This window comes from Chlamydotis macqueenii, chromosome 4 (genome assembly GCF_036417535.1).
Source record: "Chlamydotis macqueenii isolate bChlMac1 chromosome 4, bChlMac1.mat, whole genome shotgun sequence".
NCBI lineage: Eukaryota > Metazoa > Chordata > Aves > Otidiformes > Otididae > Chlamydotis > Chlamydotis macqueenii.
In genome coordinates, this window is record NC_141559.1 from 36,653,257 (window position 1) to 36,667,966 (window position 14,710).

The window sequence follows — 14,710 nt, forward strand, 5'->3', positions numbered from 1 at the left end:
CCAGGATGGGCGTACTTCAGCCCATGCCAATGGCGCTTGTCATTGCCGACTTCCCAGCTGGGGACGGCAAGGAGAAAAGAATACTCCAGAGCAGGCTGACCACTTTGTTTATTTAAATATATCACCTTTGGTGCGCACTGTCTCTCAAACAGTACCCAATGGAAGCTCCTAAACAGACGACCAGTATACTTACTTTGAGCATTGACCGCGTACGGTGGAATTTGTGGCTGCAAATGAAGAGATCGCATACCTCGACTAGAAAGGCTTCTGCTGGGCTCAATTCCCCCAGAAATTAATTTTGCCCTGTATTTCTGTAAAGCGTCCCGTCTTTTCAGAAAGGTGAGCAGGTATTCCCACACTGAAAGTAATGGGGATTCACAATGACATTTAGGGCTGGATTAATTGCTGTGTGCTTTACGATTTGCAGAAATTTACAGCGGTATCTCCAGACTCCTATAGATAAAACTCATCTCCTTCTCCTTGTAGTTCAAGGGCAAGGGAAACAGTAAAAATAAATATGTCAGCAGCACATCCTACTACTGAAAAACAAGTCAAAGATCTTAAAGTATGTCAGCGCAGGGATTTGTTTCACATTAATAGTAACTACATGTATAGTGTCAAAAAAATTTTTTCCCAGCTGGAAAACAGCATGGTCAGTAGGTCTGCGAGGTCTGGAGGAGCACTGACACATTTGCAGGTAGCTGGGGGAGCTGCACGCGCTGTTCACATGGTGGGACCATCCCCTCCTGGTGTGTTGCCCAAAAAGTTCGTCATCCAAATGTTTTAGTGGTAGTGTGCTTTTCCAGGCTGAGTGGGGCGAATCTATAGGCTCCAGATTACTCACTAATTTCTGGGGAACGGAAAAGTGCCACGGTGGCCCATTGAAGAGGACCAGCACGACCAGGCTGGCAGCAAATTTTTTCCCCCCTTGCTGCATCTTGCGCATCCAGCTCCTCTTCTCACCAACGGGTGGGCAGCAAGGCCGAATGAGCGAGGCTGCTGTAAATAAAACGAAGCTGCGGCAGTGTGAAGGCGGCGAATGTAGGTCGGATGCAGCTGGAAAGCCAGCGGCGGCAGCGCCGACGTGCGCATAACCGGGCGGCGAGGGATAGGGTGTTAGGGATGTCCAGGCTGCCCAAAGGCGATGGGAGCAGAGAGCTGGGCTTGTGTCACGTGCTGGCTGGCTGCAAGGGGCAGCGCAGCCCCCGCATGCTCCGGGGGAAGTGAACCCTCCAGGGGGAACGAGGGGCCCACACCCGCCAAGTGCAGCCTAGAGAAGATGGGGTGGCAGAAACCAGTGGGGCAATGGGTGCTGTGGGACACAGGGGTCTCAGATCCCCTCCTGCACAACTGAGGCCTACAAAAGCAGACGTTTGAGTCTGGAGGAACCCAAATACCCATTCTCTTACGATTGCAGAAGTCACTTTGAGCCTTACCTGGGACGAAAAGCTTCCCCCCCACCTTCCCTTCTGCTCTGCCCACCCAGCACGGCCCTGGCCCTGTCTTCCCCTGCACCCTCAAGGGTGGGTGGCAGCTCACCAGGCTTTCCTGGGATGGGCTCAGGAGCATCTCCGTGTATTTAGCAGCAGGTACACTGCATTTCATCTCATGCGTGAAGAACAGTCCCAGGCGTGTTTTGCTGGTAAAGGGATGCGTGGAGGCGCAGGAGCAGGAATGTAATTAGGCTGCCTGCTCCCATCTGATCTCTGTTATGCAACTGACAGTGACATCTGCATCGCGGCCCTGGTTTCCTCCTAGTGCTGCCCGCTGCAGCTGAAAAAGCCTCCAGAAAGCAAGGTGTTCGGCCTCGCCGTCGATTTGGGGCGGCTCTACCGCACCTGCAGAAGGCCAGACGTGCACGTGTCCCAGCGCGGCTGCACATTTGCCGGCAGGGAAAACATCCGACTATTCCCACGTTAAAAGGCGCTGCCTCTCCGTGAGCCCCGGGCACTCTGGGTGCCACGGCACGCACCCGTGCAACCAGGGCCGCCGCTCCTCCGCGAGCCCGTGGGGAAGCATGGGCAATGCGACGAAAGATGAAGAGGGACAGGGTGGCATCGCGCAGCTGTCCCGCTGCCGATGGGGAGCGAGGTCTCAAACTGGCACGTGTGTTGTCTCAGTCCGGGGGCTGAAAATGGGTTTTGTCATTTGTTTGGCTTTTATTTACGAGCCCGTGGTGTGTAAGCACCACGTTCCCATTGTTTATGTGAGTTACCATGTGCGATCAGTAAGGAGAGAACCAGACACAATTCTGGGGTTGTGCAAACCTCGTTAGCGGAGTATTTGCTTTCTTTTTTATCCTCAAGGTTTGCAGAACTACTTTAACAACTGTTTTTTCCTGTAATTGAAGCATCTGAGGGTTTATTTTTTGAGCAGAAGGGACGAGCGCCTTACAAGACGATGAGGAGGGCGTGTGAGGCACGCGTTAAACCCGCATGACCAGCACACGTTGTCGCTGGGCTCCGTTCTACACTTTCTGTTTTTCCCAACGCTATTAATGACCGTGGACACCCATGGCCGGGCACCAGAACAACCCCCCAGAACCACCCCAGGCCAGAGCGGGGGTCCGTACCCCTCCAGCCGCGCAAAGCCGAGGCAGACAGACCCCACTGCTCCTTTGTTTTTCTGACCCTTACGCCTGCCATTTGCCTCGGCAGCCGCTTCCCTCAGGACATCTGCAATAAGGTCACCGGATCGGGACTGTTTGGGGTTCCCCCCCCCGCGTCTTGCTCTCTGCGCTCTCCCCTCCCCCTTCACGCTGCCTCCTGTTTTTTCTTCCTCCGGTCTTTTTAACGCTTTTCCTCAAAATAACCGGGGAGCACCCGAGCCCCGGCCCGCTGACACCCTGCAGGGGTGCAAGAGGGGGTGAGGGGGTGCTCCCGTGCAAACCGTGCGCCAACTGCACAAACGCGGTAATAAAACTGGATTTTGCACCACTTTTCCCCAACGCCTCCCCCGTTTCCCTCTCCATTTTTTTTGACGGGGGGGTGCTGTTTGGCCGTGCACCTCCGGGCACACAGCGAGGGGGATGGCGGGGGCGGGGGGGGGGGGGGCGGTCCCGGCCTGGCCCCGCGCCATGTGCTCGGCGCTGGCGGACGGGGGCGCGGCCGCGGGCGGGGCGGGGCGCGGGGGCGCGCAGCCGCGCGGCGTGGCGGCGGGCGGTGCCCGCGGCTCCGGCGGCCCCGCCCCCTCCCCTCCTCACCCCGCCCCCCCTGCTCGTTCCCCCCCCCAGCCGCAGCTCGGCGCGGCACGGCATGGCGGGGCTGCGCTACCCGCAGCAGGGCGGCTACTGCCGCGCGGCCGCGGCCATGAACCTCCTGCTGGGCGTTTTCCACGTCCTCCTGCCCTGCTTTCGCCCCGGCGAGGCGCAGGGACAAGGTGAGGGCGCCGACGGGGGCGGGGGGGCTGCAGGGGAGGGAGCGAGCGAGCGGGGGTGCCGGCGCTGCCCGCTCCGGGCGTGCGAGCGGGGCCGCCGCCCCCGCCGCCGTCCGTTGGGCGGCTGCCGCGGTGGCAGCCCGGGAACACAAAGGGAGCCGGGACGTGGCTCGCGTCCTCCCCCCTCTTCGGTGGTGTCAGCCGGGCCACGCGTCGCTGCGGGCCCGCCCCAGCGCGGGGAGCCCCGGGCCGCCGCCGCCTGCGGGGTTCCGGGCTCCCAGCCCCTGCGAGCGCGGCCGACCCACTCACCCACCCGCGGTTTCTCTCTCTGTCTCTCTGCCCCTGCAGCCATCGAGCCCATCCCCGGCGTGGTGGAGCTGTGGCAGGCCGAGGAGGGGGAACTCCTGCTGCCCGCCCAGGTGAGGGGGCGCCGGGGGAGGGGGCGGTGGTTGGGGGCGAGGGGCGCGGTGGGGCCAGGACCCAGGCCAAGGGAGGTGGGGGGCCACTGCGGGTCCCTGAGGAGCCGGAGGGGATGTGGGGCCGGTGGGGGGGGCGAGGCGGGCGGCGGGCGGGCGCGGGGCGGCCTCCCCCGCTGTCAGACCGCAGCCCCCGCCCCGCAGCTGCCGGGGCTGCCACCAGCAGCGTGACTTTTCAGCTCTGTTTTGTTTTTTTTTTTTTTTTCCCTTTTCTCTTTCCCTTTTTTTTTTTCTTTTAAATGAATATATTTTCCTGCAAGGTAAATACTGGATGTGCATATAATGAATATGCATATATTTATGTCTCAGACCTGCTCAGGTGAAGCCATTTTCCCCCCTCAAATGACACATCATTTATGATGCCGTTCCTCTCGTTGCAGCGCATTTTTGTTTCGTTTAGCTGCTTTTTTGGAGTGGTAACGTGATTTATTACATTCTGTGTGGGGAGAAGAGCCCGTACGGTAAAATACACAGCTGGGCTGGTAAGCGAGGAGGGGTGCTGGAAGCGGTGGTCTGGAGTTTATGGCGTTTGAAGCCGTTGTTTAACTCGTACTGACGGACTCTGCCATATGTCGAGCCGGGCCTTCCTAGACTTCAAGGCACCAGGCTCGTAAATGGGAAGAAGCAGTCCTTAGGGACATCGTCTTCTATGAGGAGGGAAAGAGAGTAATTTGTTTCTCTTAAGCCGCTACAGCGTTCTCTGTTTAGTGCTTAGCCACTGATACCCATTAACGTAGGGAAAAACAGCAGAAGTGTTATTTCTGTCCTCGGCTAGCTAACAATTGATGCTCCTTGCTAGGGCCCAGCGTTTTGTGTCGTGCTGTTATGGAAGTGTTATCTATTGTACATACAACTACTTAAAAAATAAAATATATCTGTTTTGCTGTTCAGAATTTGCCTGGTGCAGATGTGGTAGAAGCTAAGGGAAGGTGCAGAGTCTCTGTTCCCCGGGGATGCTTCAGGAGCTCAGCCTTTTGCTTGTGCAGTCTTTACCTTGAAGACATTAACATGCATTAGATGTAGAACCGTGTAATGCAGTCGTTTATAGTTGCTTCTCTTTGCAAAGATGCACTTGAGTGATGATGACGTGATATTTACTTTCTGAGGAGATTAGGTCCTCTTGGAAAACACTTTGTTCATGAGCATCCTCATAAGAATAAGCTGTAGCGTGGCTGAAGGAAAACCAGGCACGAGTGGCCTGTGAACTTGGTGCGGTGGGGCGTATGGTCCTGCTGAGTCCTTGCAGCAGTGAGAGGCGAAGCTGAGGCTGCTGCTCTTCTGTAGCTTCTGTAGATGCTGCATTAGGTATGCAGGAAAGAAAATGGGTCTTCTGGTTTCAGTTGCAACAGAGCGAGAAGTGAAAATCACGATAGGCTCGCTGAAATAAAAGACAGACATTAAAAGCCAGATGAACGAGTCTCTGAGCACTAGTGGTGCAGTGGCTGTTTTGCATGGCTTTCCCCTCTGAGCTTGGGAACCACAGCAGCATCTGACGTTTCAGTGACTACTCAGGCTCAGGCAGAAGGGCCTAGGTTCCTCAAACAGGTTTTAAGACCGAAGCTTGGTTCCAGGCCCAGTCTTGACGCCTGAATTTCTGTTCCCTTGTGGGCTTGGGCTTTACGCAGCGCCTCTTGGGCTTGGGGCCTGTGGCCGAATTTGAGGCTGCCTTTTCCAGTTGTTGGGGAGAGGAGGAAAGGAGACCTCCCTCTGTCCCTGCAGATGTGGCGAGGGACCCTTCCAACACCGCTTCCATAGAGTGGCGGCACTGCTCTGCGATGGATGGTCGTGGCTCTTCTCTAAGTGCCTGAAGAGTCGAGGGTTGCCCACTCTGCTGTGATCCCCAGCAGTATCTGCAAGGTCCTGAAGGCAGTTTGGCATCGTAGCCCAGCTGGATGACCATTCTGGGTTGGTGAGGGGCATCGGAGGAGATGTTGCCATCAGCTCCAGAGATTTGGAAAACTGCTTTATCTGTTAACCTGGGACTGGGTTTTCTTTGTTAGAAGGATGCTTAAACATGCAAGAGGCTTATTGCTGGTCAGTCTCTGCACACCGCTGAAGAGAAATGGTCTGCTACAAGGAGATTGTCCATGTTCTCTCAAGAACAGACTTCCTTACTTAAACCCTCACAGAGGGTTGTTGCCGAGTGTTCATGTACCACAGCAGTGGTGATGCGACAGTGAGGGTCTAGTAACAGGAAGAACTTCCTTGCTAGGGAATATCTGAGGGTTGCTTAATTCACATGTTTAAAGATAGGTCTTGGGGAAGACTTTGGGAGCGGGAAGTGTCCTGATTCCTTGATCTGGTTCTGCCTGTTCCGTTTTGGAGAGGGCGGGCAGGAGTGCAGCACAGGAGAATGAGGACTTCACATGCAGAAGCAAAAAATCCAGGCAAGGAACTGTGCATGCTCCTCACCCAAAGCACCTCCCTCCAGCCTGCACGTTCCAGGCTCTGAGCAGGGATAGGATTAGGTTGCCCTGTCTGCCCAGCCCTTTTGCCTGTTTCTGGTGGGTTACCAGTGCTGTTTGATGGATATTTTTCCCTTTCTGTCATGGCTTTGCACTATTATCTTATTTACCATGCATCATCAGCTGCCTGTGACAGAGCAGTTTTGAGCATTTCTTGCAGCCTGCAGAATTTGAGGATGAAAGTTGAACAGGTCGGTAGCCCATTCAGCCATCAGGTCGCCCATGTGTGCTTTTGTTCCAAGAGCACATTACCGAGTAAAGACATTGTGTTGAGAGGCGGGGGAATGGGACCACAAAGCATTTTAATATTTGTAGTTGTTTTCTAGGCCTCTCACGGCATCGCTTTGTCTGTGTGAACTGCATGAATTTGCATGCTGGAGCGCAGCCTCTCGGGGCCCTCGTGCCTCTACCCCGGTCAGTCATTCTACCTTCTGTTTCCTCTTGCTTCCCTTTCATTGTTTGTGCTTCTCACATGCCCCCTCCTAGCTTCCCTCTTACGTGTATTTGTGCTTTTTCATTTTTTTTTTTCCCCCAACATGCTTGTGATCTTTTGATTTCGGCTTCCTCTGAAGCCTGCAAAGCCATTTAGAGATGGCTTACCTACTGCTCTTGCTCCGCAGCCGAGCCTGAAGGGTGCCTGGAGCATTGCAGTTGGTGAGGGTGTGCGTGGGCTTGCGTGCTGGAGCTGAGGAGGAGCTGGCTGTATCTAGCGTGCTGATAGTCTTCCACCGGTCTGTGGCTTCCTCCAGCATTTTAATGTTTCTTCCTGGGTTCCTTTTTTGCTCTGAGGTGAGCTGGGTTTCCCAGTTGGATGTGATGGCCATATTCCCTCGCGCGCAGTTCCCCTTTTGTGTTAAAGGTGGTGTGAAGTGTGGGGTAGCTGCAGAGCTCCCGCCTTGCTGTCCTTCTCCTCCCTGCCCTTGACCTCCTTTTTATAGCAAACATCCCTGGGGTGGGTGGATGGATTTTTGGTTTTGTTTTTCTTCCCTTCGTTTGTCCTCTGTATCAAAAAATGTAAAGCCTTGCCTGCCCTGATGGTTGGGGGATGCGTGGAAAACCAGTGGGGATTTTGACATGGAAAATCTCAAGTGCGAGAGGCTTGATTAGAGAGCAGTTGTGGTTTTTATTCAGACTCCTTGTAATTTTGTGGTTTTGCTTGTTTGTTTGTGACTTGTAAATAGTTACTTAACTAAAATGATTGGGAGAAAAGCTCCTTTGTGTAGTACTTGACGCCCAAGTTCTTCACCCTTAAAGGCTGAAAAAGCTCCAAATATAAACAGCCATGTTGGAGCACACTCCACTGCAAAGCTGAAAGGTGGTTAGTTACATATTTTTATTTTTTATTTTTGCTGAAGAGGAGAGGAAAGACCCCAAGGAAAAGCACAGTAAGGCTATCAGGCCTGCTGCCTCCACAACCATGAATATATGAAAGGAGAAGCACAAATGCCATTTCTTTGTGGCGGGCACCACTTAAAGGAGGTATCTGAGAGTCATGTTTGTGTGTTTCTGTCTGTCAGAAACCACTTTGGTGATTACTGTGGGGATCTGAAGGCAGGGGCAGGCGGGTTGGGTACCTGCAGAGCAGGGCGTTTGGCACTTTCCTTTCAGCCCCTTCGGTTTCAAGGGATGGACTACTTCAAGATGAAGTGATGAAGGTTAAGTTCTAGGTCTTGTTATCATGATTGAAAACGATAGTAAGTCACCAAAGACAATATATTCCAAACTTGGTTTTGGTGTCAGTGCCGTGTCTGTCAGATGTGATAGGTTTTCTACTGTTTCTGCATGTTGCGTATAGGAGATGAGCAAGATGTTTCATTAGAGGAATGCCTTGTGTACATTTTGGTTTGCTTGCAGATACAAGAGATTACAGTGCTTATTTCAGATTACTGTGATAGTGTTTCAGGTGCTTGAATTTTGGAGACAGAGAAAGATGCCACATTACTTGCTGTATCATAGTCGGTTACAGACACTGGGCAAACGCAGAGATGCTGCCTGGGTTTTCACTTCAAAGGTTCTTCTTGGATCTGAAAGATTGTTTTATTTTCTGAAAGATTGTTTTATTTTTTTTTTCCTTCTCCCATGTAGTAGCGACTCGTCTTCAGTTCCTGTTCTTCAGTGCAGCTCAGGGGCTAATAAGGTTAATTGTTCTGCTGGTTTCGAAAGCTGATGGAGACCTTGATCTTACATATGTATCCGAGATACGCGGCACTGCAGTATGTCATTAACAGAGGCGCATCCCATCAGCTAGGCACCAACTGAATGTACAGAGTCACTTACTTCAAAGCAGGCTTGGTCTGAAGGCGCACAGTTTGTGTGAGAGCCACAGACTCGGGGTGGGAATTGTGCTCCTCTTTGGGCTGTTAAAAGGCTCCTCCAGCCTCCCAGCTGAGCTTCTGGGTGATGCTGATAGGGCCTGGGGCTGGTTGGCCGTGCAGATTATGCAGAAGCTGTCAGCCCCGGCTCTGATGACTTGTGTGACATGAGGGGGGTGCTTTCAGGGGCTTCCTAGCACAAGATAAGCACCTGCCTGTAATTCAGGATGAGGTTTGGAGGAAGGGTTTTTTTTTATTATTTATTTCCTTGTCATGGATAGGCTGCTGGGATCTGCATTTTGACTTCAGGAATCATGCCTTCTTCCTATTCCTTTACAGTGCTTGTCTGGCAATATGGTAGTTTGAGAAAGCTAGTTTGATTTTGGGGTGTTGCGGTTTTTTTTGGTGTCTTTTATTTTTTTTTTTTTTATTCTCAGTGTAAGTATACATATAGCCTCTGGCATATGGAGGAGAAAAGGTAGGAGAAAGCTGGATATGGGGCTCAGTGTGCATGCTCAGAGTTGAGGGTGATTTTTAATTTTTTTTTTTTTCTTTTTTTTTCCCCTTGCACAATTCAGATATTATGTTGTGGCAGCACCAGACTGGGAAGGTTTTTCTTCATTGTTGCTTAACAAAAAGTGAAAAGGAGAAGTCATCAGTGCTAAGATAACTAGTGTTAAGGGTGAGCACTGCATAATGACACAGTCCCAGGTTTCTGATGCCTAGCAGATGTTAAGCCATTTAAAGGAGGAGTTAAGCCATTTAAAAGGAGGAGAGCTTGCCTGCTGGTTGTGGCAGGGAAGCTGTTTCTGGATGAGGTGGATGAGGAATCCTCTAATTCTGCTTGGTATTGTCCTGAGATCCTGGAAGTGCAAAAGGAGCTTGTAGAAGCTGGAGAACAGATGAAGGATTTGTATCGTGCCTTACTGATAGCGTCTAATGGCAAGGCTTAGCTCAGTCCTGAGAGGAGGAGGCCAGGTCTTTGTAAGGGCCAGGTGCTAGGATTTCTAGGTAGGTCTGCTGAAGAATCATGTGATGCGCTGCAGATCCTGGACTACTGTCAGGGAGTCTCCAACCTGCCTTTAAAGGCGGGCATAGAGAAAGATCGTCAAGTCCTCAAATTAACCTGTACTGCGCTGTCAGTCTTGTTACAGATTTGGTTATGCTCCAGTGAAGGCTGTGCTGCTTCTATTGGATGAGTTGTTTGTGGCAAAAAATTGGAGTTTAGATGCATCTAGTAGCTTTTGGCAAGATCTATAATAATATTAGCCGTAACTTAATTATTTTAGCCATTATAATGTTAATTATCAATAATAACATTAACCATATTTGCTGCCTTAGTGTGGTGGTGGCTTTTTCCCACTTCATGGGGCTCAGGTCCTCAGAAATCGTGCTGTCTGTCCTGTTCAGTAGATGAGTAGGGCCGCCTGGTCTGCTTCAGCATCTGAAGCCTGTGGAAAGGTGTTCAGTGTTTGTGCAGGTGATTTTTGTTTCCAGTATGTAGTGAAAATAGGAGCTAGAGTCAAAGCTGGTGAGCTGGGGCCTGTTCCATGATGCACTTATATGGGAAACATGTAGGATGAGTGGTTGAAGGTGCACTCTGTTAATTTTTAAAGGTGTTTTTTTTTTTTTTCTCTGCCTTTTCATTGCTAAAATCTGTAGCTCATGTCTTGTGGAACGATCACCTGCAGAAGCAGTAGCTGGGAAAACTTACCAGCTGTGCCTGGCAGAATAACTGTGACCTCTTCCTGAAAAATGTTAATCTCCCTAAAGTTGTCCCTGGTTTCATCAGCGCGGGTTAGGTGGCTGTAACACACTCCATTTTGAGTTGTACCTAAAGCTTTCCTGGAGACCTTGACTAGTTCAAAGGAGCTACCTGCTTGTTTTAAATGGATTTCCTGCAGGGAGCTCGTTGAACCAATGCTTGAGTTCATTTCTGTAGACAGCTCAAAGTGGTTAGCTGCGAACTGCAAGCTGGCACAGTTTAACTGTATGTCTCAAAAATTACCTTTGTCCAGCAACTGAGCTAAGCTGTTGTGTTTAAAGCTTACACTCTCTCCAATCCCTGTACGTGCTGCTGCTCACTGAGATCTGGGTTTGGGATCTCGCCGTCCTCGTTGGAATGTGGTACTTTGCTTTTGCTTTTGGTGTTACCATGTGGTCTGAATTTCAAGGTGTTCTGCATCCTGTTTTCTCGGGTACTGGCTAATGAAATTTACTGGTAGGGGGCAGATAATTTGAAGGTGGAGGAAGTAGTCTTCCTGTAGTCTGAGGACAATTGATGGTTTTAGGTTGAAATTGTATGTGTGAGTGGGATTTTGTGTAAATGGAAAATGAGTCTGTTCAAGCAACATTTGGAAAAAAGATAATGGACTAGCCATGTTAATTCACCATTTATCTTGGCAAAATGAGCTGAAACCTCAAACGGGATGGCCAGCATCCACCTTACTTGAATCATAAAGGAATTGCTGTAGAAACTTTACATTTCCGAGTTTGTTTTGCGAGCAGGTCTCATGAGAGTCCATCTTCGGAGGAGTTAAAAATGGTACATATGTCCAGTGCACCCAGTCGCAATTGTGAGATTCTTACATAGTATTTTCTCTGTTTGTCAGGCTGATTCGGAGGAGGATGTGGAAGAGCATCCACAAGAGCAAAGGTAAGCAAAACTCAAATGAAAGCAAGAGTATTGAAGCTTGTTTTGGTTTCTGCTTTAGGAAACACTGAAATGTAAGAGGTCAGACTACTAAATATTTTCTTTCTGCTGCATATCAAATAGATTTTCATTACTTGTAGCTTACAGTTTACTCAACTAATGTTAATACTAGTTTGTTAGCAAAACCAGAAAATAATAGGCAGCGTATGCAAGACTGAAATACCCTCTTGCATCTCTTTCTCCTTATTCTATCTCTGAGGTGCATTGCTTTTCAGCAATGTGTAAAAGCAATAAGCTTTTCATTGCTTTTACACAAAAAAGGCTGTGTTTATTAATTCTACTTTATTGTATATTTTGTAATAAATTCCTTTAAACAAGAGGACAATTTTCTGTTTCAAAATTTGCAAATCTAAGTAGTCTTGAGATGTTAATGTGTACCAAGGTGGGGAGGGAGGTAAAGATGATTTAAAGCCAAAGGCTTATTAATGTGTTGCTGTGGAACAATAGATATCCTGCCTTATTTCTTGAAATCAGATAAATAATAAACCTCTTAAGAACTATAGCCTCAACTCTGCTGTTTCTGTTAATATCAGACCTCCTCTATTATGAAGGATTGGGTAAATAGCATCACAGATTATTTTTTAAATACACATTTTGTTTCCTCTGAGCGTCCAGATTAAAATGCTTGGATATCTACCAGTGAAACACTTCCTTCCTTTGGTATGTGTTAATGTGGGTACAGCTCTCGATGCCATGCCAGCCAGAAAGATCACAAGACTTAAAATAAACACCAGTAACACCACCGTGTTCTGATGGCTGTGGTTAGCCAGAAATGCTTTTCTTATTTATCTCCTGTCTTTGCCCTTAGCTTGAGTTTGACAGTGAATAGGTCTAATAAAACACAAGCCTTGCTGGGAACTGGCAGAGGGGACGGGAAGAGGATGATGATTGTGGGTCTGTCCTGCACTGCAGCGCTTCTTCATGTGTCTTTCCCCCCTCTTTCTGCCCCTTTGGGAGCCTTCTCGTCTGAACCGAGTGTCCCATTAGGGCTGCTGTGCCTTATCTCCGTGGGAATGGCACAAATGACATAGAAACATGATGGGAGGATTAATGCTGCCTCTGACAGCTGGTGCTGATGGTTTGTGCTTAGCTACATCTCCCAATTCCTACATGCATAGGGGATTTTTTTTTTTCCCCCTCCCCTTGTGAAAAGAGGGATAAACTATTGAAAACTGTCATTTTCCCTGCACAAATACAGAACTTTCTGTTTTTCAGCTGAGGACTACTATAATTTTGATGCAAAATTTTCACTGTGTGCCTAAGCATGGTCTCTTTTTTTTGAGAGGTGGTCAGAAGACAGCAGTCTCAAATGCTGGGCTTAAGGTGGTTTCTGAGATTTTCGTTAGGAGACAGAGATGTAGCTTAGCGGGGAGAAAAGAAATCTGCACCTGCCAATTTTTCTCTGGAGGTGGATAGACTAACTGGCTACTATGGCAGTAATACAAATGTTATTAAAAGATAAATATTTTTTGATACTCAGGTAGAAAATAGGAAAAAGTGGTTTGGCTATTTTTTTTTTTGTCATTCAGATGCTTAAAGATTTTTCTAGTAATTACTCATTTCTAAAAATGAACTTGTTTTCTGAAAGTTTTATATGGTTCACTTGCATGGATAGAAACATCCTTCTATTGTCATACTGAAATGCTTCAGGAAACTTGCCTAAACAGACACTGGTTTGTGTGCCTCTTTTAAACTGTTTTGGTTTGCTGCCGTATGTAAACACCAATCTGTGTGTGCTCTGTATACTGAAGGAATGTTATAGCGTAGACTTCATGAAGAAGATCTAGCAAAGGTACATTAGGAGGACTAAAATTTATTTGTTTCTTTCCAGATTAACTTTCATTCCCTTGGCTTATATTACTATATGGTGAAATCATGGGGATTTCCTTTTCCTGTAGCAGCAAAACCTGAGAGCTTGCAGCATCTCCATCTCATTGTCTGCCAGCGTGCCTTAGGGAAATCAGCTAAAGCTCTACTGAAATTTGATGTGAAGCCCCTTGAGCACAAGAAGCCAAGCACCTTAAAGTAGCAGTGTGAACAGAACTTAATAGAGATGGAGAATTCAAAATTTTCCCCAGAGCTGAAGAAAGTCGAGAGAGTTCAGCATCTTGGGGCATAAAGGAGAAAGTCTCTTCCCAAAAACATTGTTTTATTCAGTTTTTAATTCTAGGTTAATGGGCTCTCTCAGGAGCTTGCCAACCTAGTTTTGGTTTTTTTTTTTTTTTTTTAAAGTAAGGTATTAACGGTCTGTTAACTGACTTCCTATGCATGTGCATCTCGGGATCTTCCATTTGTGGTGGGCTTCTTGGTTTGCTGTTGTTTTTGTGGTGAGTGCACAAGGGGGATGGATGTAGTCTCATTATTTCTGCCTTAGGTTTAGCTTTAACAAATGCAGAAGCTGGCATGGCGGTAAAAATATATTGTCAAAACAGCAATTTTTGGAAAGAGCTATTTCAGAGGTGAGTGAAAAATGGTTGATTTGGAGGTCCGTAGGTTTACAGCTGCCCTGAGTGAGAAAAAGAGAATGAGCAACTGCTTAATTTCCAGCCTGTGATTCCTCCCTTTCTGGTTTCTTGGATGCTACTACAGGTTGCTTTCTGCTGTTTTTTGTCTCTCTGAATGAGACTGAAATAAGAAGTCCTGGACAGTAGATGCTCAAGTTGCTGGATGTACTACTTCAGGCCCCAGTCTTTAACAGAATTAAAGCCACATGTATTTGGACAAGCCTATTAGAAAAAATCTTAAAGTTTGCTCAAAAAGCTGTTTCTTACATTTGAAAGTCAGCAGTAAGAAGATGCTTTCCAGAACAACTTTGATTCAGGAGGTTTTGTTAGAAGAAAGTCAATGACAGGTATTGACAGAAAGTGGGTAGGTGTTTGTGTTTTTTTGTTTGTTTGTTTGTTTTTGTCTCTCTCTCCCCCCCCCCCCCCCCCATTATGCTGGTGACTGTTCACTTGCCACAGCTGGCAGTAGCAAATTTTGAAGATTTAGATGCTTGCTTTTTTTTATTACACTTTCGCTAAAGCAGCAGAATGAGTCAAATGCGGAAGTCTGGCACAGATAAAAGGACAGTACTGTTAGGTAATGTACACAAATGCTATTGAAATTTTTAGCTTTCCACGTCAAGGAGGTAGACATTGGACTACCAAAAGAAAAAAAAAAAATTTTGCATGTATGACATGCTTAATCCTTGGTTTTGAGGACTTCTGGAGAAGGCGTTTGAGGATCCAGTTTCCCAGCTGACATGTTAAAGAACACTTGGACCAGAACAAACTGCTGTACTCAAGATTTCAGTGTGTACTCTTAATATGTGATGTACATTAATAGTCCATAAGAAAGGAAAGCCATACAATACTGGACATTTTCCAG

The 14,710-nt window shown here is 48.3% G+C and overlaps 1 protein-coding gene across 7 annotated transcripts in view; it reads left to right on the forward strand.

The window, feature by feature from the left end:
* The first annotated feature begins 3,243 nt into the window (after window positions 1–3,243).
* TMEM131L (transmembrane 131 like) overlaps window positions 3,244–14,710 on the forward strand; it is an 81,054-nt gene continuing 69,587 nt past the window's right edge. For 5 of the 7 annotated variants that reach the window (XR_015258520.1, XM_086747448.1, XM_086747450.1 and 2 more), the window contains exons 1-3: window positions 3,244–3,378; window positions 3,724–3,794; window positions 11,241–11,284. Coding sequence is in view for 4 of the 7 variants with exons in the window: in XM_086747448.1 (XP_086603574.1) it covers window positions 3,255–3,378; window positions 3,724–3,794; window positions 11,241–11,284 (239 nt within the window). In the remaining 3 variants the exon portion in view is untranslated. Of the gene's footprint in view, window positions 3,379–3,723; window positions 3,795–11,240; window positions 11,285–13,930; window positions 14,193–14,710 lie in introns of those variants that run through there. The other 2 variants (XM_086747452.1, XM_086747453.1) reach the window with 1 other exon arrangement.